Raw genomic sequence first — 27,783 nt, forward strand, 5'->3', positions numbered from 1 at the left:
ATTTTAGATGTACAACAAACACTTTCATGTATACAAATACTTTATTGCATGGGTAAATAGTTTTAGGGCACATTTTAACACAGTAGGCTACCTTTTGATGTCCCATTTTAAAAAGCATTAGTTAGTAAACCATGTATCTAAATGTAACCTAGTGTTACAATTAGCTTGTTTTAAACACATTATGGCCTGGTTTCACAGACAGGGCTTAGATTAAGCCTTAGTTAAATTAAGACATTTAAGTAGCTTTTATAAAAAACAATGGCACTGACATATAAACTGCTTCAGGTTAAAACAGTTGGGACTATGCTTAAGCCTTGTCTGTAAAACTGGGGGAAATGTTTAAGTAAATGGTGACAAACTAGTTAACCTACTGACCTACAGTTAAATTTGCAACCCTGTACCATTTTAATTTTAATTTTAAGTGTCTATTTAATGTTTATTAAATAAATAAATAAGGTTCAATGTCTATTGTAGGCTATAACTTATTCATGGAATTTGTATGCCATAGGCCTACATGTATTTGTGATATAGACTCAAAGACACATAATAACATAACCGACATCAACTAAAGGGTAACAAATTACATAATTGTGTTTAAGTTGTTATATATGCACTCTTACGTAGTCGTCACGTGGTTGGGCTCTGCGAGTGAAGCCGCAGTGGCTGTGATAAACCACGTGACGCGGTGATCCGGGTGTCAGTGTGGAAAAGAAACAGGTAAATTTTGAGTCTTTCGCTTATTGTCTGCGCGAGTCGGTTCGGCCTTGTTGTCGGCATTGGGGAATCGATTTAGGACGCGAAAGAGTTCGTGTTTTGTTTCCTCCTGATTAGGAGGTCGATATTAAAGCCTTCCTCGGTCGGCGTTATCTTCACATTTCTGACATCCAGCCTGGTCTTTGGTTAGTACCTCGCCTGTTAATTTTTTCATCATTTGGGGCCTGTAGGCCTCGGTGAAGCCTCGGTGTCGAGTGCACATGTGAACTGACGAGAGTACGCCTCACCCCGGGGGGCGTGTGCCTTCCAGTTAAAACAAACGCAAATTACTATCGTGTCGATTAATCTAACGGACGATTTGCCCAGTCTTTCATTTACATTGATAAACTAAATAACGTTAGTTGATTAACCACCGGCAAAGTTTATTTTTGGGCAGCATAATGATGCCCGATAACCGGCCATGAGGTTATTATACGCGGTCAGAGCGGAAGCCACCCATTATGCAGAGCATGTATGTATTATTTGACGTATAAATAACCCTTTAAGACTATTAAAACCGTGTGTATGTGTGTGTTCATATAGGATCGTTGGATCTGCTTGTTTGAGTTTATACCGAGTTGCTTTTCCAAGGCCCATCGCCTGGACCAATCATAGCCCTTCATCTCTGAAGATTTTTTTTATTAACTAAGTTTAATAGATTACAATTTGCTTACTCCTTGACCGGTAAGTCAATATAGGATTCCCAGGATGTCGATTTAAGCACCACGGGTAATGTAGGTTAACTTACCTGTTGGATGCCTATTGTACAGCTTGCTTGGCTACTTTTTTAAATGCACAAGGCGATTTTATGCGCCTTTGAATGGAAACAAATGGCTTTAAGTGCCTTTATTCTTAAACAATTTCCATGTTATGTCTAGCAAATTATGTATTTGATTTTTTTATGTACTAAGTTATATGGTGTATTGTGAAAAAAAAAAGAACATCTTTGATGTTGACAATGTGCCTACACCTTTACCCATGGGCTGTGTGATTGTTTTCACGTCTCCAACATACTTTCAGTGTGACAGATATATCCTCGCCCTGTTCAAAGGCCGTTAAGTTGGTTTTTCTTGAGCTTTGTCCGTTCACGCACGTCGTCCGTCTGTTTTCCCGCGGCTGGTCCCGCGTGTTTCTGTCACGCTGGTTGATTCTGTGCGCGTTATAAAGTGCGCAGTTTCTTTCGGCCACCACATGCCCTGCATTTCCTCATGCGCAGAGCTGCTGTGCTGTTTGTTATAACCATGCATGTAATATTGCATAACTTGCACCAGGTGGATTAATTTTGGTTTTATTTTGTCGAAATATCTGGCGTGTGGAGTCCCCCCCCACCCTTCGTGGTTTTTAAATATCGATAAAATGAGGATATTGAGCACCGGAAGCGCGTTCATAATTGACCTGTTGCTGCTTGACTTGTAAACACCGTTTTGTTTTCACGTGTAATAATTGCGCAATATGAAATTCCCGGAATTGAATTTGTGTCGGTGTTTTGGTAAAGTTGTGCCGTCGTTTTATGGGTAGAGCGTCAGGTCAGACATGTGACGTTGTTTACTTCCAGTTTTGGCTAATCAAAATGGCCACACAAGGTGTATCGTGTTTGTTTGCATCCATGTTTTATGTTAAGATGGTTTGCTTAGACCATGTGATGGTTTTAGGAATGTTGTTTCAATTTTTAGCGAGCTGTTAATAACATCTTCAATCTGTTTCTCTTTTAAAGGCGTTATTCCATTGTAAATACTGTTATTTGTATATACTGTAAATGATGACTTCAGTGGGCGGAAGCCGGGCCCGGGGCAACTGGGAGCAGACGCAGGGTCAGACACAGAGCCAGTCACAGCACAAGCAGAGGCCCCAGGTAAGATTACTCGCATTACTTTCTATTGATATTTTCTCATTTCTGGGGTTCTCAGAAGCGGAAGTCGTCATTGTTGGGTAAACTTCTAAATTTTTGTATTTCCATTTGCTCCAATTGCAAAAGAAAAACAAATCTGATCGCGTTTGACGACTTTTGAAATAGGAAAGATTATCGAGAGATTGATTACGGCATTCAGAAAAGGCAAAGATTTAAAATTTGCCATCACTCCCATAGCTGTTGTATGAGAAACACTCTCGCAGCAGCGTTAATTCATTTATTTTTCTTATCATTTACTGCCAAGGTAATATAACACAAAGCATAGCATCGTATATGTGTATTAAATTTTGAAAATGTGATAAACGGTTCATAGTGTTTTGAGAGATTTTAAGGTACTAAAGTAGTTAACACTTGAAGTGGATCAAAAAAGTTCAAAGTTGTCCTAAGACAAGAATGGGTATTGTTCTAAGGTCATTTATAACGTTTAGGGCTTGGCGGTATATCGAATTTGTACGAAATATCGATATATATTTTTTTAAACAAAATGGAATGAGGCAATACCATTTATATCGATACAGTAGTTCGATACGAGCACATCTGAAAAATAGCTGAGGACCAGTGTGAGCTCCTGCAGTTAAAGTAGATGGTATAATTTGTCCTAAACATGACACAAGCTTATATAAAGGGCTTCAAAATAACTGGTAAGATATAGTTAAGTTTTAAGCAGCTTGCTCTGACAGATACTGTTGCTGACTGACAGATAAATACTTGCGCTGTTTAATGCGTTTGTGATGTGGTGTTTTTCTCAGTGTTTAACTTACATTTCACAGGTATATTCTCCATCTGTAAATGTTAGAAAGTCCAAATGTCCATTTCACTGTCAGGAGAGGACGAGCGTTCTGCAAGTGAATCTCCGAATTTTTTAATCTACAATTCAAGTTTCCGTGAATGAGCGCTGCCGCGCGCATGCGAGACAGAACACAATAGAATAGTAGCGCAATAATTCTGACTAAAATATACATATTGCTAAAATATTTGTTGTTGGAGAATTTTAAACCTACAAGTATATTTTTATGAAAGCGACCATTATAATGGGGTAATCAAATGCAGGCTAATATAATTAGTTTGTGCTTTTGTTTTTATCTTCATTTTTAGTTTAGCCTTTAGTCAATTTAAAAACAAAAGCATTATTTTTACATAGTAATGTGATTTTAACCACCTTTTTGCACATAATATATTGCATAGCCTACATTACATTCACTATATTTGTTTCCATATCCTTCAATATCAACATTGTTTGTAGGATATCATTGGGCAGGATGTGAAATAAATGTTTTTTATTTTTGTATTTTTTAAAATAAATACAGATTTTCTTTATCCAAATAGAAAAATGTAGAAAGTACAGAGATATTTATTTTATATCGCCATTTAGCCAAAAAATACCGAGATATGATTTGTTTTTTGGCCATATCGCCCAGCCCTAATAACTTTTAAGGTTTTAATCCACTTCAAATGCTGACTACTGTAAGGGCTCTAGGAATAAATCACAAATCTATGCCCAAGCAAATGCTATGCCTGACCTATTTCTCTTTAGCTGCATTCTAGCTCACTTCAAGCATTGGATTGTTATACAGTTTGACTGTTATGATGTGATTGTAAAAGATTGCCAAATCAATATCCAAAGTATAAAAATTCGCCTGCCCAAGAACAGAAGCTGCATTTTCTTTAAAAAACGTCTTTGATGGCAATATGACACTGAAGCCTAAAGTAACACAGTTTTATGATTGATCATTTTGGAATATATACAAGAAACCAGCTGATTTTAAAGAGATCATATTTGATCCGTAAACGAGTGCAAAAAATACAAGCTAACCAATAACCATTATACAGTAATTTTGATGGTATGACATTTTTTTTAAAAGTGTTGAGATGAAAGGGAATTATGTATTATTGACAGTTTGAACTTATAATTATTGCTGAATGTTTTGCAATTAGTCATTAAATCATCCATCAGACTAAACTATTTTCTCCTTTTTGTTTCTTCAGGCCACTGCTGAGCAGATCCGACTCGCGCAGATGATCTCGGACCATAATGATGCAGACTTTGAGGAGAAGGTCAAACAGGTGAGTAGGGATCTCAACAGTTTGGCTCACAGGAAAATATTGGCAGGTTCTGCTTTACCCCCATCCCAGTTTCAAATGGTCCCTACAATACACAAAAAGGCCTTACAATATTTTCTGGGTGGAAATGGCTTGACCGTAGCTTCTAATTAGTTTTTCCTTGGGCTATTTCTGATGCGCTTGTACCTGCACTTTCATTTTCATGCACTTGCACACACAAGTTCCCTCACTGCTTTCATTATAGCTCTGACGGGGACCATATGTGCAAAAGTAAAGTTTGAGCTGCTACCGGATACTCTCTCTCAGTCTCACTCTGAGTTGGAGAGCAACATAAGGCTCAGACACTTCATAGTTCACTCAGTGTTTCCATCAGTCCTCTCAGACACTTCTGTTTTCTTTTTGCCTTCAAAATACATAGGCTAAGTCATACACCCATGTGGAGATTATTAGGGATGGGAATCCCCAGAGGCCCCACGTTATGATACATCACCATTCTTAAGCCACAATACATATTACAATACTCAGCATATTGCAAAATGTTTACAAATCGCAATAACACATTGTGATTTATTAACTTTTTTTTTAACTGCAAATATCCCCTAAAGGAAAACTTACCAAAAAAATCTTTAAATGCATGTTTTCATCTAATAAGATTATTTCACATCTTCATATTCGTCTGATGGATAATGAACAAGGACTCTGGCAGTGTAGATATGCCATTATATAGACAGATTCTAATCATCACAGCATGCAACGAAGGACTGGAAGTGCATATACAGTGTGATGGTATTTGCATGTCGAGTTAACATTTTACTTGGCATTATCCGAGCAGTCCGTGTTCAGAAATATACGAGAAGGTGCTTCGTTTACACTCACGGTACGTGTCTAAAAGAGAAAGCACAGATTTACTTGTGCTGTTTGTGAAATTACAGTCTGAATGAAAGATTTCAAATTATTTCCTGCATTTTAAGTGCAGATCTTGTGGTAAAATTATGCACTATACTCGCAATTCCAAGCCGAAATTCAGTCTTTAAAAAGTCCTTTTTACTTGGCATCCATGTATCTATAAAATATCCCCACACTAAAAATTGTTATGCTTTTATCTTTTTCCCCATCACTAGAGTTTACATGCTGCTTATTGCTCCTTTTCTTTTTTTCCAGCTGGTTGACATCACAGGAAAGGATCAGGATGAGTCCATGATAGCGCTTCACGACTGCAATGGAGACGTCAACAGAGCCATCAACATCTTGTTGGAGGGCAGCCCTGACACGGTGAGTTCAGGCTTGAGTTTAGAGGTTGGAAAAGTTTGTTTGGTTACAAAAAAAAGAGACGAAGAAAAAAATCATCATCGTTGTCATAAATTTAGTTTGACTAATGAAGTCGTCATCAGCTAAAACGCATGTGCTTTCACATTCACCTGAATCGCGCCACAGTTCCAGTGCTTCTGAACTCAGACCACCTCCTACAGGTTGTCTCTGGTTGGGTACCCCGGTGTGCTCCTGGGTCCGCATGACAGCTTTCACATTAAGCGAGTGTGAAAGGACCCCTTAAACTGACCATCAAATTTTTTTATTATTTAGACTGGATTCAAAGTGTCACATTTCTCAAATCTCTCTTTTTCATTTCCTCAAGTTTCCTATGTTAAATTTGCCTTTTGCTTTGCAGGACTCTTGGGAGATGGTTGGGAAGAAAAAAGGAGTTTCAGGTCAGAAGGAAAGCACACAGACAGAGGGAGGAGACGAAGGAAAGGAGAATAGAGATAGAGGAGGAGAAAGAGATGTGGCACGTCGCAGAGGAGGGGCCCCGCGGAGGGGCCGTGGAGCCAGTCGCGGACGAGAGTGTGAGTGGAGAGAACGCTTATGCTGCTACTTGGTGACACTCCCTTTTTATTTTATTTTATAAAGTCTGAAAGACTTCATGACACTATTTTCTTATTAAACAAGGCATTTTGTTAAATGATGCAACATTTACTGTCATTTATTAGTCTGTAGTCAGCCTTTTCTCTGTCTCAGGAGTCAGGACAGACCGCAGCACACCACAAACCCATCACTGCTCTCTCTATAGTGCTGAAGGGATAGTGTGTGCCACAGTAAAGTTTGAGCTGCTACCGGATACTCTCTCTCAGCCTCAGTCTGAGATTAAGAGCAACATAAGGCTCATATACTTGATTGACTCAAGACTTTTAAAGGCATTTTACAAAACTTGAAAAAAAAAAAAAAAACATGTAAATCAGAAATATTTGTATATATTTTATAAATATTTTAAAGTATTTAAGTGCAATAAAAAAAAATCAAGGATAGAGTCCAAGCAAAATGGATTTATATGCATTGAGACATTTGGAAAGCTCAAACTTGCAAGTTGTCTTTTTAGGAGTGTGTTTTAAAAGAACTAATGGAGACTTAAAGGGACTGTATTTACATTTATTCTCTCTCTTGTATATTTCTGAACTCATTTCAACCTTTGTTCCCTCTCTTTAGTCCGTGGACAGGAAAATGGGTTAGATGGGGCCAAGGCAGGTGGAGTTGCTGGCAGAGGAATGGAGCGAGGCCGTCGGGGAAGGGGCAGAGGAAGAGGCAAGTACTACTATTGGTTGTGATTAGGGCTAAAACGTTAATTATTGCTATACAATTTTTCTTGATAAAACAATAATGGGTACGAAAAAAAGTTTGATATAATGTTTAATGCACCAAAAGTGTAATGAAATGGAGCCACTCATTTGAGCTGCACCACACGGACCATTTATCCTCTCAGCTCAAAGTTCAAACGGCAGTGCAGCACGAGCTTACTATAGTAGATGCGTCTGTCACCCGACCACTAAACAGCGCTGTGAGAAGCACTTGAATTCAGCGAAGAGCACAAATGTCTCTGATTTAAACTAGTTTAAAGCTGCGCGGCGATACAGTCGGAAGGCTTTTCAATCTACAAATCGCCATACTAAATGTATTTAGGCTACTGTTTTTCATACAAATACCATAGAAACCATATAGCTACATTTTAGCATGGTATTGAGGTGCTATGTGTGGTTTTAACTGGTTATCATGATCATTTTAGCATGGTATTGAGGTGCTATGTGTGGTTTTAACTGGTTATCATGATCATTTTAGCATGGTATTGAGGTGCTATGTGTGGTTTTAACTGGTTATCATGATCATTTTAGCATGGTATTGAGGTGCTATGTGTGGTTTTAACTGGTTATCATGATCTAAATGTATGCTACTATGGAAGTAGCATGATTTTAATAACTAATTTATTTTACCATATAAAAATTAGGTTGTTAATTTTTACAGATGTTAATGAACATACATTTACAACATCTTAACACAAACTACTGTCAAAAGTGCATTTCTAAGAGGCAAAATATGAAATTAATATTGCAGCCTGCCCTGCAAAGATATGTCATCAAAGTCAGGCAACACAAACCTGTTTCATGACTTGAAACAATAGCAACCATTAGCACATCCAGAAATGAAGAAATTTAATTATATTTATTTTAAGGAAAAGTGACAGGAAAAGTAAAATCGTGAAGCGTTTGTCATGTTCTGACTATAAAGAGTAGTTTAAAACAAAGCAAAAATCTGCCTTTAAACTTGAAAGAAATGAAGATTTGACTTTTTTAATTGTGATAATTATCGTTTTTGACTGATATGAAATTTTTTATTGTGATAATTATTTTGGCCATATCGCCCAGCCCTAGTAGTGATTAACAATTAAATAGGGTGATGTGTTTTGGTTTGACTATCTTCCTTTCCTGTAGGTGGAGCTGGAAGACGAGGAGGGAGGTTTTCAGCCCAGGGCATGGGGTAAGTTTGTGTGCCTCCATCCAGGTCATTCCTCTTTTTGCATGAACACTAATGATCCCCCAGAATGACAAGTTCTGGGAAACGCGGATGGTGTTCAGCTAGCTAGTAAAATTGACAAACTTTTGCTTCAACTGTTAAAGGTATGGCACAAGTTTTCATCATAAAGTGCTGTTCTGGGTTCAGCATAAAGCCTGCTGGTGTGCTTATCTTGAGACTGTATGTGCATTTATAGTCTGTAAACCTTAAAGTTTTTAATGTGTTTTCCATGCAGAAGTTTAACCAGGTAAGTAAGGCTATGTTCACACTGTCACTCCAAATCCGATTGTATGTGTATTTGATTGGAATCTGATCTAAAATTATTTATTGTCCACGTTTTGTATCACAATTGTTCGGATCCGATTTGTGTGTCCAATGCCACTTTATTTATTTTTTTGGAATATCAGCATTGGTTTCTATGGCAATGAGATTGCGTTAGTAGGTATATGCCAAAAACAACAACTGCAACATGGAGGGATTTGCAATACAGTTGTTGTCTAATTTGCATCATGATGATGTGCCGCCGCCGCACTGGACTGCTGTGTCTTATGAGGCAGTGACAGAAACGTTCATTTCTTAAATGCTGTTGTCGCCACCGGTCTTAAAATGTCTCCGTTATATTGTCGCTTTTTGCTCGTCCTTCACTTTGCAATGCAAGTCACGTAAACCATGCAAAATCCGATCATAGCAGTCAGACTGAAGCGGATTTCCAGAAATTTCCAAAAACCACATAAATGTACCTCGAAACATACTTGTAAAAATCTCGTTTCATGTGATTATTCGCCGTTAACACTTGCTAGGTATTTCAATCGGATATGCACAAACTGATTTGGACTGACAGTCTGAACGAGGCTTAAGAGCTATTGTGGGTTTATTTGCTGCTTTTTGGTGCTATGCCCTTTTAGGCTTGTTGATTTACAGCGTTCATTAAATGGATTCATGGCAACTAGGGTGGGCGGTAGAAAGGTCAACCTTTGAAATTTTTTAATTATATTCACGTTTATGCAAAACGCCACCTCTGGATATGGAATGTCTATGGTTTGGAGAGAAAATGGACAAGGTTGTTACATGATGTGGAAGTGAAGCTCTGCTAAGCCCTCACATTTTCTTATTTTCACCATCACTTCCATTAAACATGTAGCGAAAACCAATTATATTGAGGGAATTACCTTAGGGGAGTATTACAATACCGTTCAAAAGTTTGGGGTCAGTAAGGTATCAAAGAAATTAAGACTCTTATTTAGCAAGGATGCATTAATTTAATTAAGACATTTGTAATGTTAATTTTTTTTTTCTATCCATCAAGGAATCCTGAAAAAATGTATTGTAGTTTCCACAAAAATATTGAACACAGCTGTTTTCAATATTGTTAAGAAGAAATGTTTCTTGAGCAGAAATTCAGCATCTTAGAATGATTTCTGAATTATCATGTGACGCTGAAGACTGGAGTAATAATGCTGAAAATCAGCTTTGCATCACTGCAATAAATTGCATTTCAATTTTATTAAAGTTAATTTAAAATTAATATTTCATAACATTATTGTTTTTACTTGATTTAATCAAATGAATACTTGATGAGCAATGAGACTTCAAGCTGAAAAAAAAATGACAGACCCTATAACAAACTCGTACTTATTTGGGTAAAAGTTTACTATAAATCTGAAAGTCTTTTTGGGAGGGATCTTCATACCAACTTATCACAACTAGTTGAGGTCAAGAAAACAATAGACAAGAACTGATTTTCTTGAGATATATTATGGAAATAAAAAAACAACAACAACGAAATGCACAATAATAAACCCAAAGCAAAGTCACATATTGTAAATGTACAAATGACCTAAATCTATCTATTTATAAATACAAATATAAAATTAATGGTTATGATATGAGCCTGGAATGTTGTGATGCTTATGACACTGTCCATAGGTGAAAGAAGAAACCTTGTAGACGATGTAGATGTAAATTAGTTCAACACTGGTAAGTGTCCAAACCAGATTCAATAATTCATACAGCAATTCCAGAAACAAGCAGAAAAAGGCAATAAGATACAATGATTGGCACCGAGTCCATTCTATTTCCACCGAATTCCATGCGGTAGCAAATGTTACAACTGAAGAGTTACAAATTTTACCTACAGTAAAAGGAGTCCTTCTACAAACAAAATATTAACAAACATTAGTATAAACTTCTAAAACAATGAAATACGATTTCTATAGCCACTCTGTGAATATACAAAAAAAGGGACCTTACTTTGAGCACAATATGGTACGTTTCCCAATCAGGACATCAGTAACTGCGTTTACGCCGCCCGTGCGAGTGGCAAAATTTGCTCTTGCCGCCCTGCCAACGACGCCTTAGAAAGATTCGGGGACGCTCTGACGTAGATCAAATGCTTGGTCTTTTTTTATTTTTATTTTTTAAACTTCGTTTAAAGGGGCCGCAAAGCAAACAAGCATGTTGATCATTATTTTTGCAGACTGACCGAGAAGGGTATATGTTAAACTCATGGAATCTTTTAAATGTGAAAGTAAGAAATTGATTGATTGGAAAGAACTTCACAATTATAGTGACATGTTTGCAAACTAAATAAACCAATTAAAAGCCATTTATGTGGTGTGTATTTTGTTCGCATTGAAAATGAATGACTCGCATTGAAAATGAATGACTTCCGGCCATTTTGACGCTCTCGCCGGTGTGAACGCACAGTAAGGGTACCATAGGGAAGCTATGCTTTCCTCTTACCAAACAACAGCTTTTATGTTCTTCTACCTACTGTATTTAAACTTAACAAAAAGTAACAATAGTAACTATAGAACCGTAGTAACATTTAACTTTTACAACCCTAAATTTTTGAACGGTAATGTATCTGCATTTGTTAGTTAGTCACTAAATGGCCACCACACAAGTTTTCCCGAATAAAACCCTCATGCTCCACTGAGAAGCCACGTTGAACAAATGGTTGAGCAGATATGGTTGATTTAACTATAAATAGTTTTAGTATTGATGGTAGTTTTTTTTGCAATATAATGTTTAAATAATAAATTTACAATTTAGTTATTTTTGTCAGTAGTTAAATTTTTCTCTATATATGTGAAGATGCAGATTTTATTTTTATGTGTTGCCCAGCCCTAAAAGCAAACAAGATGCATTTTAATATCTTAAGTGGCATCGAGTGTTGAATGTGTTCAATGTGTCTTTCATGCTTTTTAAAAATCTCTGAATTTCAATGTCAACTTTAGCATCTTAGTTTGGCTATGTATATATATTTTTTTAATTTACATAGTGAAACTGCAATATCCTGTAGTCTAGAAGTGCTGATATCCCATCTACGCCATGTCATGCCCTGGACTGATTTTCTGATTCTGTCAAGGCCATTTGTGGTCACTCTTTGATGGTTTCCTTCAGGCTTCTTAACTGGTGCCTTTCGCTTGTTTGGTTTGAAGTGTGCGTTTGGAGTTTGCATGTTTGGTTTTCAATTCTGGACCTCCAAGTACAAGTTTAGCCTTGTATGAGTTTGTAAGTCACACTCCACTAGCTTAGGTGTTTCATTCTAAAGCTTTTACGCCTATAGAGCAGGTGTGGTGGTTTGACCGGTAATGGACGCAAGCATGACGGTTGCCATCGCGCTCTCTCGTGCACACACACAAGCACACTGTTCACACCATGCACCCTCGTCTTTCTGCCTGTGTTGAGATGCTTGTAATTCTCCTTGTTGTTTCTCCCTAAAGCCAGATTGATAAGGGCCCCAGATATGATTTGTCAGGAGATGAGAGGTGAGTTAAATAAATTTATTAGCGTGTTGGTTTTTGTTTGTGTAGGATCAAAGGGTTTATTAGCGATTAGTTGGTTACTGAAGAATGCATCTGAATTTGAGCTTCATATGTTTAGCTTCCACCGGGTTGGTTTCAGAGTTTGAGAATGATTGGAAAGCCCATTTGTTTCTTTGGTATAATTGCAATCAGCACATTACGACAAAGCAGTGGTTTTTTTTAGGTCATAGTGGAATTGTTGGAGTGATTTTTCACTTTATTTACTGATGGGCACTGAGTGAATGAGGGAAGCAAGAAATGACTTCAATGTTTGCTCAAAAACTATTTTAACTTGTTTTTTAGTACGTTCAACCCAGCGGACTACACTGAGCCAGCTCAAACAGAGGAGAGCTACACAAGTGGAAGCACTTGGAGTAACACAGGCAACCTGGAACCTGAGGATGGAAACCGTGAGTAATGCTTTAAGTGTCTCTTGTAAACCCCTCATCCAGTTTCCATCAGTGTTGGCATGCATTCAGGCTGAAGTACACTGAACATTCTATTACAAATGCTTTTTTTAATGGACTGAGTTGCTATTCTGACACAACTTTGTTTCCGCAGGGCTTGAGTTTACAGGTGGAGAGGGAACAAACTATCCTCGCAAGTTTGACTCCGCCCCTGGTGAGTCTTAATGGCTTGCACAGACTATTTTGTAAAGGATTTGTTCACCTGTTGTCATTGTAAGTGAGCTGAGTGTCTGTGTAACAGGTGCTTGGAGAACTGCCACGGAAGAGTGGGGCACGGAGGACTGGAATGAGGATGTGAGTATTTCAACAGAGACCAAAAACCTTCTTTCCATTTTAAGACTGAGTAAATCTAATTCTTGGTCTCCTCTGTCTAGCTGTCAGAGACCAAGATATTCACTGCCTCCAGTGTGGCGTCCATGCCCATTCCACAGGAGAATGTCACCATTACAGCTGGACAGAGGTATGCTGGTGGCTTTTTAAGGAAACCTTAAAGATTTAATTGATCTATCAACGGCATCTGTGAACCTTTCAGTTACCTTATAAAATTATTTTGGCCTGTTATTTATCTGCCTACACTGCTGTTCAAGTTAAGGGACAGTATATTTTTTTAAGTCACTTTTTCGCACAGAGGCTACATTTTTGATAAATACAGTATTAACAGCAATATTGTGAAATAATTACAATTTAAAATTGAAATATTTTGAAATGTATTTAATTCATGTGACTGGAGTAATGGCTGCTAAAAATACAGCTCAGTCTTCAGTGTCACATGATCTTTCAGAAATCATTTTAAAGTGCTGATTTGGTGCTCAAGAAAAATTTGTTAACTGTTGTGCTGCTTAATGTTTTTGTGGAAACCGTACATTTTTCAGATTCTTTGAATAGAAAGTTCAAAAGAACAGCATTTATTTTATCTTTTGTAACAACAATGTAAATGTCTGCTCTGTCACTTCTTGATCAATTAATGGATCCTTGCATCCTAGTCCAAGTATTCATTTCTTTAAACAAAAATACATTTAGTGTTCAAAAGTTTGGGGTCTGTAATTTGTCACACCATTTGAAAGAGTAAATTTCAGCTTTAGGAATGCAATTTCAACACTCAAAACCACACTGATATGCTTTCACAGATGTGTACATTTTCCTGATGATCTGCTGCAGTCATAGCATTAAGATAACCTTATTGATGTAAGCATGTTTGACGTTCAGGATTGATTTGGCGGTGTTGCTGGGGAAGACGCCTCCCTCCTCTTCTTCAGAGGCAGAGCCTGCTTCGCTTGAAGGCCCACAGCCGCCATCTCTGTCGCAGTCTCTGGTGTTTAGCAACTCAAAGCAGACAGCATCACTGTCCCAGTCCTCCTCCAGTGCTCCTTACAGCCAGCACAGCATGGTAAGCCAGATGATAAATGCTCTGTCCTGTCTTAGCTGTTAATAAAATGTGCATTTTGCGGCAATTGGTGTCAGTTGTTTTTCCTTTTTTATTAAGGGTCAAAGTGCTTTATTTTTTTGGGGGGCATATTTTAAGCTTTTTTTGTTTTTTTTTACCCATAATTTCTGTATTGACCAGTCAGCGTCCAGAATTGGAATTTAGTTTTTTAATAAACTATATCCTACCTAAAGTAGCTAGAGGCATCCAGAACTTTAGACACTTTTTAATTGCTTTTTGTCCTTTCCTCAGGTGAGCATGCTTGGTAAGGGTTTCGGTGATGTTGGTGATACAAAAGGCACCACTGGAGGCTCCACGACTGGTTCTCAATTCCTGGAGCAGTTTAAGACGGCCCAGGCTTTGGCCCAGCTTGCAGCCCAGCACTCACAAAGTGGACCGCCCAATGCTGTTCCTTCTACCTGGGATACCAGCCCCACTACACTGGGGCAATACGGTAAGAGGGCCAACATGGTTTGAATTGCTTCTATGATTGTTTAGCCCTCTCTGTGAAGTCTTATTTTTTTTTTTTTTTTTCTCTGTGCTGTCAGATATAAAACCTCAAACAGAGCCTGTGCACAATCCCTTCACCAAACGGCAGCCCTACCAGCCCACCTCCACTTCCTCCTCCATGATGGATGCCTTCTTGCAGAACAAAGCCACGCCCACTTCTACCACCTCAGCTCTGCTCCCTCAGTCCACCCAGTCATCTTCTCTGCCCCAGGCCATCACCACCCCTGTCTCCAAGCCCTCGGGACCTTCCCCAGGTCAGCAGAACTCTTCCAGCCCAGCCGACCTGCAGGCGTCCAGCCCCCTCCCCCTGCAGCAGCACAAACTCAAACAGCAGAAGAAGAGGGCTTCCATCACCACCAAGGTCACGATTCTACAGTTCTTTCTGGTCTCAGCTAGGGCTGTCATGATTATGAAATTTGGCTGTCGATTTATTGTTTAAGAAATATATTTGTTTTTGTTTTAATTGCCTTATTCAGTTGGAATAATGACATTGATCAGATTCGCCTTATAGCGTTCATCAGTCCTTTTTACTCAATTGTTGTTGTGATTTACAGATTCCAGCCCAAGCGGTGGAGATGCCAGGATCTGCGGATATATCCGGGCTCAACCTTCAGTTTGGAGCATTACAGTTCGGCTCTGAACCGGTGCTTCCTGAGTATGATACCTCGGCAGCTGTCGCCACGACGACACCAGGCAACCAAGGCCAGAACAGCCTATACACAAGTGCTAGCAAGTGGGTATCTCACATCACTATATCCAACAACTGAGACTCTTGAATGATGCAGTAACACAATCACAGCCTGACTATTGATTGGTTATCCGGTTTGTCCACAGTGAGCAAGCAACAGCCCTGTCCAACCCTAATCAGATGGAGCTATATGAGCCAAGAGCCAGCCAGACACGGCGCTACCCTCCTTCTGTGTCCTCCTCACCACAGAAAGACATGCAGGCAAAGGTGAGACAGAGTTGTCTATCAATGTACCACCATAAGTCTTGTGAAAATTATGCTTCGTCTAAGCAAACCTTTTTTTTTTTCTGCCCACAGAATGGGTTCAGTTCGATACAGACGTCACAATCTCTGGAAGGTATGACAAGCTTTAACAAATGGTTTCAAAGTAAAGGGCCATTAACATCAAGGAAGATTATATACATCGCAAACCCGTAGTTAACATTGTTTTCTACGATAATATTGTAATTGTGGTTTTAACGATCTGACATTATCAAGTATGTCCCTTACTTTACAAAAACATACTTGGAGTGCATACACTGCATGAAGTAGCCTTTTTGGTTTAGGCTAGACCAACACGTATGCCCATTTAGGCATGCCCGCAGGGCATTATAAAAAAAATGAGTATATAGTATATCTGTGGGCATTAGGGCTGTCACTTTTGAGAAAAATCAAATTCGAACGGATATCGAATATCAAGAAATGTATTCGAATATCTACAAGTAAAATGTAAAATGATGTTAACGAACAACCTCGATCCATCAGGAAACACCACATGGTCGCTGAATTTCACTGAAGAGCTTCATGAAGAGTTTTTCTTTTGCGTGAAAAAGCCGTTCGCCGGAGATGTGTTAAAAGATAGCGGAGTGCATTCATGATTAGGCTACCGGTATAATAATCCTCCTGGCACCGGGTCTGAGTGAGTAATGTACTCTCTTACCTTTGTTATTTGATTAACATTAATGACACTTTAAGAACAGCCGCTGTGGACAGAGACACGATCTGACACGCGTCGTATTTTCTCACAAATCTCTACGTTCATTTAAGACTTTTTCAATTATTTAAGACTGCTCTTATGAGGACACTCGACAAAACGGACATTTGGCATAATTTGTGTGTTCTGGTTTGTTCAAGCCCGAAAGAGAACTCGATACTGACACGCGTCTTTTCTGTGGGTCGTGTGTGTGTAATAGGCAGGAATTACAGCGCGGACTCATTTGTCTTGTCGTTATCTTCCATTTTCAAAACAAGCTGGCTATTGGCTATTATTCGCTTGATTTGGTCATGGGCCTACGCTACAATAGGTTTAGAGTGGCCGCTACTGGATGAGATGGCAAACAATAAAATAAAAAGGAAACGGTCTAATCATAGACTGTAAAAAATGCGCAAAACATGGCACTTTAAAAACTGGATAGTTTATTTATAGTTCGGTTTCGGATATTTCACGTCATGTTCGAATGCATATTCGAATATCGAATAAAAAGTGACAGCCCTAGTGGGCATACGTATATATACATATACATATACATATACATATACATATACATATACACGTATGCCCAACAGGCATACTATGCCAACGTATGCCCGTTCACATGAAAATGCATTTTTCCATTCCATTGCGCTACTCAATAAAAATTCCCCTTATGGTAAAAACGTAGATGAAAGTTAAAAAATCAGTTTAAACTTATTGGAGCTTTGGGAGTCAGTTGTCCACGGCAGTCCTAAACCTGCCAAAGTACCAGCACAATAACACACTCAGCAAAATTGTCTGATCATCATTTATCGACAAAATAGACTAAATGACTACTGATATTTTCTGGTATCGTGCACACCCCTAATGTTAACTGTAAAAAAGCGTTACCCTGTATGATTAGTGTCTTAGTTTCACGTTACATGTAATTACTGTAGATTGTGTATAATTACATGCAACTAACCAAAACCACACCCTAACCCTATAGTAAGTACATGTAGTTAATTACTCGGTACTTCATTATATAATTACACTAATACAGACACCTTAAAATAGTTGTTAATCATTCTAATTCTGTGACAGTAGGAAAGTGCACATCACAGATATAACGGTACAGAGTCAAATATCTGTGGAATCCATTTTTTTATGATTATCCCCCCCCAGCCGATAAATGATAAAAAAAAAACATTGACAGCCAATCAGAATCCATCCCACCTTAGAGAGCTCCATTTGAAGCAGCTGAAAGCGTAACTGTGTACATTAGAACATTATCATCCATTGGTGTGGATGCTGATAGGTACTGTTATTATCCCTGCCAGCTGCAGCAGGCTCTGCAGTGTCCATGAAACCGGTGTCCGAATCAGTCGTCCCACCATCAGTTTCCAACATAACCTCATTGGCTGACCCCTCATCAGGTCCTCCTTCCCTGCTGACTACATCCAATCAGACGCCTCTCAGTGCTCTCGGGCACGAAGATGCTTCTTCCAGCTCACTGGCCCCTCAACACAATAAGTAAGCCATTTTGTTGTTGTTGCTTCAATTTAGTATGTATGGATCAGAGATACCAATAATACTGTATGTTTCCCATCAGCTCCCACCCTACACAGCAAAACAGTTTGGCACCTTCAGTTCGCACTTCAAACTCAAGTCTGCTGGTGAGTTTGCAATTAAATGCACTTTTTTTTATATGTAAGCATAGAGCAAAGTCAATGCGAAATCCGTATTGTCCCTAAAAATTTCAATTTATTTAAATTTCCTTGGGCTTGTTTTTCATGACTCACCTGTGTACTATATCATTTATTTTCCCCTGAAATGTCATTTAAAATGAAGTTCTGTTGATTTATTCTTTATATGATTTGTTGATTTATTTAAACAAATGGCTATTTGTGAATCTTTTATTTATTTGTATTAAATTATCTCTCTTGATCACTTCCTTCAACTTCATCTCAGCACCCAAGTGTGGATGCTGATTCCAGCTTGCACTCATCCTTCTCCTCGGTATCTGTGGCTCCATCTTCAGTTCCCCCACCCTCTTCAGCTACTTCAGCAGCCCCCATCTCCCACAGCGTCCCTGTTGCCCCCTCTTCATCTGTCAGTTCGGTCTCAGCGCAGTCCGCCCTGGGCCCCGTCAGCAGTCTGACCATGGGATTGAACAGTGTTGCTGGTGTGGCTTCAATGGTCCCCCCTTTGGCTGCTGCATCTTCATCTGCTGCCTCTGCCACTTTGGCACCTTCATCTGCCTCGTTGTCTCGCAGTACGGCTGCCTCAGGTAAGAATTGCTGTTTATTAGTGTTTTGGATCAAAAATGACACATTGTATAGGCCTATACCATTGCATAAAAGTCCTCTTCCTATGATTATGTCAAGTAAGGATCCTTCAGAAAGACTTCTTAGAATTATTTCTTTTTTCTTTTTTTTTTCATTCACTTTTGTTTGGATGGAAAAAAAACATCTTTGATTGCTAGGAATAAATTGATACATGATCATTCATCATGTCATTTTCGACTTGTACAACATCCCTTTCATTATCTCAGAGATATGTAAATTTGTGAAATGCTTGAAATAACTGGATAAAACCATTTCTACATCTTTTAATTGTATGCTGCTGCTTCAACAGGGAAAGCACCTCCAAACCTGCCTCCTGGAGTGCCGCCACTGCTGCCCAACCCTTACATTATGGCTCCTGGCCTGCTTCACCCATACCCAGTGAGTGTTTGGCCTGGTTTTTTGTTTGTTTGTTTTTTGCTGCTGCATGCTTTGACATATGTGGTATCTTGTTTTCGCTCACAAACCTCTTATGTCTTGCAGCCTCAAGTTTATGGCTACGATGACTTGCAGATGTTGCAGACCAGGATACCACTGGTGAGGACTTGTTCCTGTTTGATAAGCTGAAATATTTGACATGAAATCAACAGAAATGGGTTTATGAAATGAAGTGGTCATTATTTTTGCCTTATGTAGGACTACTACAGCATCCCATTTGCCACTCCAACCACAGCATTGACTGGCAGGGAAGGCGGTTTGACGAGCAACCCTTATTCTGGTAAGATGCAGATTTATTTTGTTTTTACATTTGGTTTATGCATTTTGTTCAGCGTCTGGACAGGGAACCCAGAAGTTTTGAGCCCAAAGCTTCATTATCTGAAACAGTGTCTGAAATCTTTCTCTTAGCTGGCGACCTGTCAAAGTTCGGCCGTGGTGACGCCTCATCTCCTGCCCCTGCCACAACGCTGGCCCAGCCTCAGCAGACCCAGACACAAACACACCACACTGCCCAACAGCCCTTCCTCAACCCAGCCCTTCCACCAGGATACAGCTACACCAGCCTGCCCTATTACACTGGTGTGCCCGGTCTGCCCAACACCTTCCAGTACGGCCCTGCCATGTTTCCGGTAAAAGCTCTTAAGGCATCTTTACACAGCCAAGTTAAAGCTGCTCTGTGCCTGCTCAAAATTCAGTGTAAAAACACAATGTGTCATATGCCTGCTCTGATCCATCTCAGTCCCTAATATTAAAGTATATCTTTGTTGGTGGCATAAACACATTTACATTGAAATGTAAATGTTTATGCCACCTCTGATTTATTTGTTTCACTAGTATAACTGGATCTTCCAGTGAAAACGACAAATTTCTGTTTATATGCAGGATTTAATTTTACCAATCATTTAGTCTGCTTAAACCCTTGCCCCTCCACAATTGACTGCAAGCATTTATTTTTGAGTGCACATCTCAATCCAGTCAACAACTTCTGAACTGGTAGGGAAGAGACCCATCTCTTGAGTTTAATTGTGACTTTTAAGGACCGTTTCTGAATGTTCCTCCCAGGTGGCTCCTACCTCCTCCAAACAGCATGGTGTGAATGTCGGTGTCAATGCGTCAGCTACAGCCTTCCAGCAGGCTAGCGGTTATGGATCACATGGATATAGCACTGGTAATGCATTTTCTTACTTTCATGCAACATTTAAAATGCAGAAAAACATTCAGATGGAATGATGTTCTTACAACAGAATCTGCAGAGAATTAATTTTACCAGTTTGCGAAAAACTCTACTGACTAGTAGGTCTCAATACCATCTTGTTCCTCATGGCTGAGTTTAAGCCATGTTTAACTAAACTTTCTCAGTCACCTCTAAACCCTACATTGGCCAAGTTTGATTCTTTTCTTGTCTGTGAAGTTCAAGCATGAGACAATTTATCTTATTAAAGGTGCAATCCATAGTACTGCTTCTTGTTTGGTTTTGCAAAACCAGATGACCTTCGCAATCACAAGTGTTCTGCATGGAGTTTTGTTTTGTGTCGCTAAGCTTTAAACATTGATCCTACTTGTGGGGTAGTTTTAACAATTGAGCATCATACAACTTGACTTGGAGTGTCGTGGACTGAAATCAATCTGCAGCTTCAAGAATATGGCCATTTTTGAACATTTTAAGAGCAATCATCTACTTGAGAATCTGTACAACTAGTGAGGCCCAACTGAGGCATTTAAACTATTCAGGGTTTGCCCACAAATAGTCTTAAGCACTTCAAAGTGCCGCCAGTGGGTGGGTTTCTGTGGAACCAGTGATGTAAGGAGAATGAGGTGGGAGGGAGGTCGCTTGATTTAGGGTGTTGGGTTCACACATGCTTTCCACACGCTGCTTGCTTTTGACCATCCACCACTTTTGAGCACTGTTTTGTTGTACCCTCCCATTCCTTTGCTCTTACGCTCTCCCTCAATCTAACACATCCATCTTTTAAAATATTTTGTCGTACTTTAGATTCTTCTTGTCGTTATTGTTTCTTCATTCTTTTCAAGTTCTTCATAATGTCTTTCCTTACATCTTTTCTTGAAATTAACTTTTTCCTTAATGAATATATCTTCCAGCTTCATCTTAGTCATTCCTAATGTTCTCTTTTTTTGCCCCATTCTTATTTCTCCATTTCCATTCCTTTGGTTGTAAATTGTCCATCGCTTTCATATCTCCTCTTAAATGTTGTTAACACCACCAGTACTCCTTTCCGATTAGGCCCCTCCCCCAGCTTGCTGCATCCCTGTGCCCCGTCCCCTTCTCTCCTCCTTCCCTCTGGCCCTGCCTGGTGTGTGTCTAATGCTGTGGGGCTGTGGCTGTGTGTGTCTGACCGTTTGCAGGCTATGAGGATTTGGGCCAGGCTTCGGCAGGGAGCGGGGATTTCTGTAAGGGCGGCTACGGCACTGCCGTTGCCGCAGCCGCTGCTGCCGCCGCCGCTGCTTCTGCGCAAAACAAGCCCGCCAGCTCTGTCACCGGGCCCGGAGTGGGTGAGTGCAGCCTCACGCTAAACCCCCCAATTTCCTTGTTCCTCCTCCCTTTTCTTTCTTAAGCTCTCTCTCTCTCCCCTCATTTGCTCCTAACTTACTCCTGGTCGAGCTTGATGAAGCCGTCACATGCCTCCTCGTCTCCAATGGAAGGAGATCAGGAAACTCTGTTGAACCTAGGAAGTTCTGTACAGGGTGGAGGACACTGAATTCACACTTCCTTTAGGTTGAACATCAGGGTTGTTCAACATCAGTGACAGTCTTTTCTTTAACACATTCAAAAAGGGTTTCGACGCAAGAAGCCAACTGCCCAAAAATGCTTTCGATCAGATTAGTGGATTTGTTTGAGCTGCCTTTTTTGGTATTTGAAGATATTTATTAAATATCAGAAAGTTGTTTCTCTGAAATGGACTACTGTTTCTTGTTAAACAAGGTAAAATATCAGTTCTAATGAGAGCAGAGGTGGTCTCTATTTATTTATTTATTTATTTATTTATTTATTTATTTATCACAGAAAATGCTTTATGCATTATATTTTGTTAATAGGTTTTTTTTAATCTTGTGAACATTTTGTCAGCTTTATTGACCTACATTTGTGTTTACACTTGTTGGCAATGTTCTTTTTCAGGTTGTTTTTTATGAAAGCTGTGTGTGCACAAGGTTTTTTTTTTATTGCATAATGGTCAACAACATGCTTTGGTTAAATTAAACTAAGATAAGTCATTTTGAAACTATTAATGGGGATATTTGTGAATAAAAAAATTTAATATAAAGATATAACTTTGTTTTGTTGGCTTTGTTCAAGTACTTTACTACAGAATTGCTCTAAATCATGAGACCAAAGATGAGCTTTACTGTCAAACATTGTTTTCAAATGTACTAAAAATACTGATGTTATTTTATGCTCAAGGGAATTGTTCTCACCGTCCTTAAATGTTTTAGTTAGTCACTGAATTACTGAAGAGTCATTTTATTTTAGTTTGTGTGAAAGCCCCTATTATTTGTCCATTAAAATTAACCCTAATTAACTAGCCACCAGGGTGATCCCCCTGGAACTAAATATTCCCCTAGAACATTATTTCTGGTTGCATTCGTTCCCCCAGTAGGAACTCTGACAGACTTGTGTCCTGCCGCTCTGGTTGTTGTGCGGGACATTAATTTTGTTGGTGGGCAGGCATTTATTTTGACATCGCTGAGCCTGTTTAACAGTCCTAACTTTTACGCTATTAGATAAAGTAAACTGTATTCGAAAAAGTATTAGAGTTGGCTGTGGGGTTGATGCCCAATGTCGCTAGCTGAGCAGAAATACATCATGTTTTGCTTGGTCCCTTCAAAGTTGTGTTGGATTTCCTTTTGGACTTTTGGACGTCGGTCCATCTATCGCTGTTTTCCATGTTCATGAATAGGTTATAAACTGGTGGGTGCCTGTTTTTTGCATTCGTTTGTCCAATAACGTTCACTTGCGTCACTGGTAGTTCATGTTGTGCTGGGTTAGACCCTCATCTGAAGTAGGAGATAATTTAGTTCCCCCAAAAGGCAGTTCTCAGTTTCTGCATTGCAAACAAGCCAAAAAGCAGATACTTCCACCATTAGTTATAGGAACTATGAAAAGATTCATCTGGTGCGAAAGTCCCTAATGTTAGAACCCCTTACAAATTGTAACTTTCAAATCCATTGCTTCTGCCGCTGTATTTTTCAATGTTTCTTTCTTTTTTTTTGTTCAGAATGTACCAAAATTTGTATGATTGGCGAGTACATGACTTCATCTTCCAAACTGTGTTTTTGTCTTAACTGAATCCCTACGATATGCCTATAAGTGTTTTATATTGGGACTATTTTAGACCTGCTGGGATTACAACCACTGTGGAGTAGCCCAGTACCTGTGACTTGTCATACACACAGGGTTCGTACAAGGTGCTTAAAGTACTTTAATTTGACTTTTTGAAATGTAAGTCCTGGAAAACAGCCATATTTATGAAAAGGCACTTGATATATATAGTTTTTTTTTTTTTTACAGATAAAACACCTACAATCTTTTCACTCACTATTAAAACTGCAGCCTGATACTGCTCAAATATGTCCATGTATATGATACAGCTTTCATTCTTCAGGTCAATCATTCATGGAAATAAAATCTGTTGAATGAGAAGTAGTTCCGGCTACAATGTTCTTCCGCAAGATGCATGCAGTTTTGGTTAACCGCTAGGGTACCAAAAGTAACAGTAATACCCTTTTAAGTTCTTAGTATTTTGATGGTTATGTACCATTTTGTGCTTCATGCACAACATGACATTACATGTTGTATGTGTGGATTTTCATTTTATTTGCAGTTTTGCGCCTCAATCTGTTAGCCTTGAACCTGTACCGATCTATGACAGAATGTGGTTCCACAGATAATGAGCAGTTTTTACACTGCTGTCCACCTATAAGCAGTTAAGGGATGCAAATGTCACATTTTAGCATTCCTCACTTGCTGAATTTGATTATTTTTACACTTGTTTCTCCAATGATATGCAAGTCAGAATTATAGTGACTTAGTTAACTATCTCAGGTACAATTCACATTTTGTGTAGCTCTTTTCACAATACACATGCATTTTCTATAAAGCTGCTTTGAAACGATGAGTCCTGATGTTTTGCTAGTTTCAGTGATCACCATTTCATGTGTTTTGACTTTAGGAGTTTCGGTGACATCAAGCAACACGGGAGTCCCTGATATTTCAGGGTCTGTTTACACAAAGACACAGGTGAGCACCCTCGTCAGATTTTAATTCGATTAACTTTTAAACTAAATTGAGGTGCCAAGCATGTGGTTTCACAAATGCTAAAGTGTCTTGTTCTGTCCTCCAGTCTTTTGAGAAGCAGGGTTTCCACACAGGAACCCCCAGTGCTTCCTTCAGTTTGCCCTCAGCACTTGGGAGTGGCGGCCCCATCAACCCTCCGGCTGCAGCGGGGTACGCTCCGGCCCCTTACATGCACATCCTGACCCCCCATCAGCAGCCACACTCTCAGATGCTCCACCACCACCTGCAGCAGGACGGACAGGTGAGCTTGAGCCGCGCTGCCATGTGTTTACCCATCAGGCTCAGGAAATAAAAATCTTTTTTTATTTTATTTTTTTATGCTTTTAAAAAAATATATTTTTATAGATTTATTTTTATTTTCCCCTTCCAAATCAAAGCTTTTCATGTTGTTTGAGTTTGAATACTTTTTAAAAATTGTTTAATTTTTATTACTATTAGTAGTAGTATTTTTAGATTTATTATACCTATTATTTTCTCCTTCCAAATCAAAGCTTGTCGTGTTTGACTTCGGAGTACTTTTGTTTTTAAAAATGTATTCTATAATATATATATTTTTTTCTGCCATGTCTTAGTCAAATTGTATTTATAACGAAAACATTTGAATAAAATGTGTTCTTTATCATAAACACTTTGATTTAAAAGGGTGGAAATAATAGCAATTTATTTATTGTTTTTATTTATTTATTTATTTTATTATTATTTTTTTATTATTATTATTATTATTATTAAATACAATACCTTTTATTTAAATGCAATTTATTATTAAATCAATTTAAATAACAAAAGGTATTATATTAATATTATATTGTTATAATATATAATATTAGTTGTTATATTTCCCCCCACCCCCCAATTCAAACCTTTTTGTAATGTTTATGGCTGTTTTTAAATCCTTATGGGTAGGAAGTCTATTAAAAGAATGTGTTTTTAAATATAAATGTCTAATTTTTACTATTTGAAATTCATTTTATTTCAATTTGATTGTTTCTTCTTTCAGGGTGGCTCTGGACAGCGCAGTCAGAACGCCTCCATTCAGCAGAAATCGCAGATCAACAAGTCGGCATACAACAGCTACAACTGGGGAGGCAATTAACCCCCCTGTCCTGTCCTGTCCCGTCTGGTGTTCCAAAGGCTGGATTAGTGGAACCTTTTTTTTCTCCCCAGATACCTCCCCCTTTTCTTTGTCCTCCACGGCGCTCCCTCTCCTCTCTCCGCACGGTCACCCTGCAGTACCAACCCCATTCCACTGGTGGCACTGTCCCGAGAGAGAGATAGCACTGTAAGGCGCCGCTTGAGGAGGGGGCACGGGGGAGAAGTCTTAACGGGGAGCGTGATATCGCCAATATATTGATAGTTACTTAGGCCTTCATGATCGGAGTGTTGAGTATTAGGAGTTTGTATTGTTCAAAATGCATAAAAGCCCAGAATATCCCCTCCCCCTCCTTTTTTCTGGAATATGTAACATAGATCTGTTTTCTAAAAGGACAAATGTTTAGTTCTTTTTCCCCTTTCTTTTTCCTTTTACTGATGGATATAATAAAAAGAGAGGGGTTTGATAGAGGGAGAGAAGGCAGGATTGTTTTGTTTTCCTCACATCGTTTGTTATTTCTTTCCTTTTCTGCTGCTTGCTTGATCAGCACCTGCAATCCAGATGTACTTGCACCTCCTCTGTTTCTCCCCCTTCAATGAGTTTTTACCAAATTTTATTTTGGGAAAAAAAAGGAAGATATCACTCTAAATCGGCTAGTGCAGTTGTGAAGTTTATTTTTTACCAAATATAAATAGATATATGAAAAAAAAAATGTATAGGTGAGTTCACAGGCTTTGGTTCTGTACTGCGTGTGTATGTGCATGTGTGTGAGTTTGGCTTTATTTTGTGTGTGTGTGTGTGTGTGTGTGTGTGTGTGTGTGAATGAATGAATTGCATCATCAGGGTGGCCAGTATATGAATGTTCTACTTATAGAATAGGCTTCAATGTGTATTCCTTTTATTGGAGCCTTATTGTACTCCTCTCCAGATGTGAGAAGTGCACTGGTCACCTTAACTTAAGACTTATTTTCTGCAAACTTTTTTTTTTTTTTTTGGTCCTCTTTACCACCCTTCATGTTGCAGGGAGATTGGATTACGTTAAGGCATGGTTTTTGACCTCAGCGTTTTGCCATAAGCGTGAAGTTTCTCATTTATTTTGGGATTGAGGTCACTTTTTCTTTTTTTGGCCACCCTGTGTCTTTCCATAGCCTTTGTCCTTCTGTCATACCTGCAGTCATTCTCCTCCTGAAACGCCCCAACTTCTGTCCCCAAATAAATTCTTTTAGTAATATGATTATTAGGAAAGTGCTGATGGACAGAATTGTACTATGGGTTTTTTTTTTGTTTTTTTTTTGTCAGTGACTTTCTTTTTGTACTGTGCGTTTTAAAAAGATTTAAATGGATAAACTTGTCTTGTACATATATATACATATATATATAAACACAAGTACTGTAGTCTGTTTGATGGCTTCTTTTCTCCCCTCTCGAATCCTTACACAGACTTGTTAGCATTTTTGTTTTGTTTCATAATGTTTTTTATTTTGTAAAAAAATATATAAATATTAAGTAAATAAACAAGAAAAAGACATTTTCATCATTTTTGGATGTGAATGTCTTTTTTAAGAAAACTATGTTTGTGTGCCTTTTAACTGCAGTCTGCTTCTGTGTTCTAGTTTTAATAAGTTTAAACATTTGTTGCTTTACAAAAAAGAAATGTAGGAAAGTAGCCAACAAATGATCTTTTAAACTCAATATGAGGTGTACAGTTGATGCAGCCCGTTTTAAAATGTCAAGTTTATAGGTTCCTCAGTTCATTCTTTGCATAGAAAAAGGTTTAGAGAATTTCTAACTTGCATCTTGTGATATTAAAGCCAAATTGTTGCCATACATGAAACCTGTGTCTTGCAAGAGGTATGATTAAAATGCTAGTTGGGGGTTTGGTTTTGTGATTTGATTGTAGCAGCTGTTGAGAGCTAATTTGCTTAATTCCAAATATTCAGAGAAATTTGAGGTTGTTGTAGGTCTCATCTGAAATAAGCAGCTTTTTTCTGCCCCTCAAAAAAAATGGGTTTATCAATGGATTACCGATAAAGATTATTGCCACACATTGTAGTCAAGTTAATAAATTGGCTTCACATTTCACATCATTGTATACATAAATAAACGTCCATGCTAGTGAAGTGGAATTATTATTTTATATGCTAGTGAACT

General features: G+C 38.6%; 1 protein-coding gene across 6 annotated transcripts; it reads left to right on the top strand.

Annotated features, from left to right (window-relative positions):
- Positions 1-681: 681 nt before the first annotated feature.
- ubap2l (ubiquitin associated protein 2-like) lies at positions 682-27,027 on the top strand. 6 transcript variants are annotated; one of them, XM_081377491.1, is made up of 31 exons: positions 700-717; positions 1,297-1,437; positions 2,468-2,605; positions 4,649-4,726; positions 5,885-5,995; positions 6,390-6,564; positions 7,202-7,297; positions 8,479-8,524; positions 12,289-12,333; positions 12,673-12,779; positions 12,931-12,990; positions 13,078-13,130; positions 13,211-13,296; positions 14,043-14,223; positions 14,512-14,713; positions 14,808-15,130; positions 15,324-15,502; positions 15,604-15,724; positions 15,815-15,854; positions 17,789-17,981; positions 18,061-18,124; positions 18,420-18,738; positions 19,086-19,174; positions 19,277-19,330; positions 19,430-19,511; positions 19,640-19,860; positions 20,294-20,399; positions 21,596-21,742; positions 24,418-24,485; positions 24,589-24,783; positions 25,540-27,027. In XM_081377491.1, exons 3-31 carry the CDS (start codon positions 2,510-2,512, stop codon positions 25,633-25,635), a joined length of 3,633 nt encoding a protein of 1,210 aa, XP_081233617.1. In that variant the 5' UTR covers positions 700-717; positions 1,297-1,437; positions 2,468-2,509; the 3' UTR covers positions 25,636-27,027. The 6 variants fall into 6 exon arrangements, with proteins under 6 accessions (XP_081233618.1, XP_081233617.1, XP_081233616.1 ...); XM_081377492.1 differs by lacking the exon at positions 1,297-1,437 and having other exon boundaries at positions 682-717; XM_081377490.1 differs by lacking the exon at positions 1,297-1,437 and having other exon boundaries at positions 700-899.
- The last annotated feature ends 756 nt before the right edge of the window (positions 27,028-27,783 follow it).

Source organism: Scardinius erythrophthalmus (genome assembly GCF_964197995.2).
Source record: "Scardinius erythrophthalmus genome assembly, chromosome: 10".
NCBI classification, from domain to species: Eukaryota; Metazoa; Chordata; class Actinopteri; order Cypriniformes; family Leuciscidae; genus Scardinius; species Scardinius erythrophthalmus.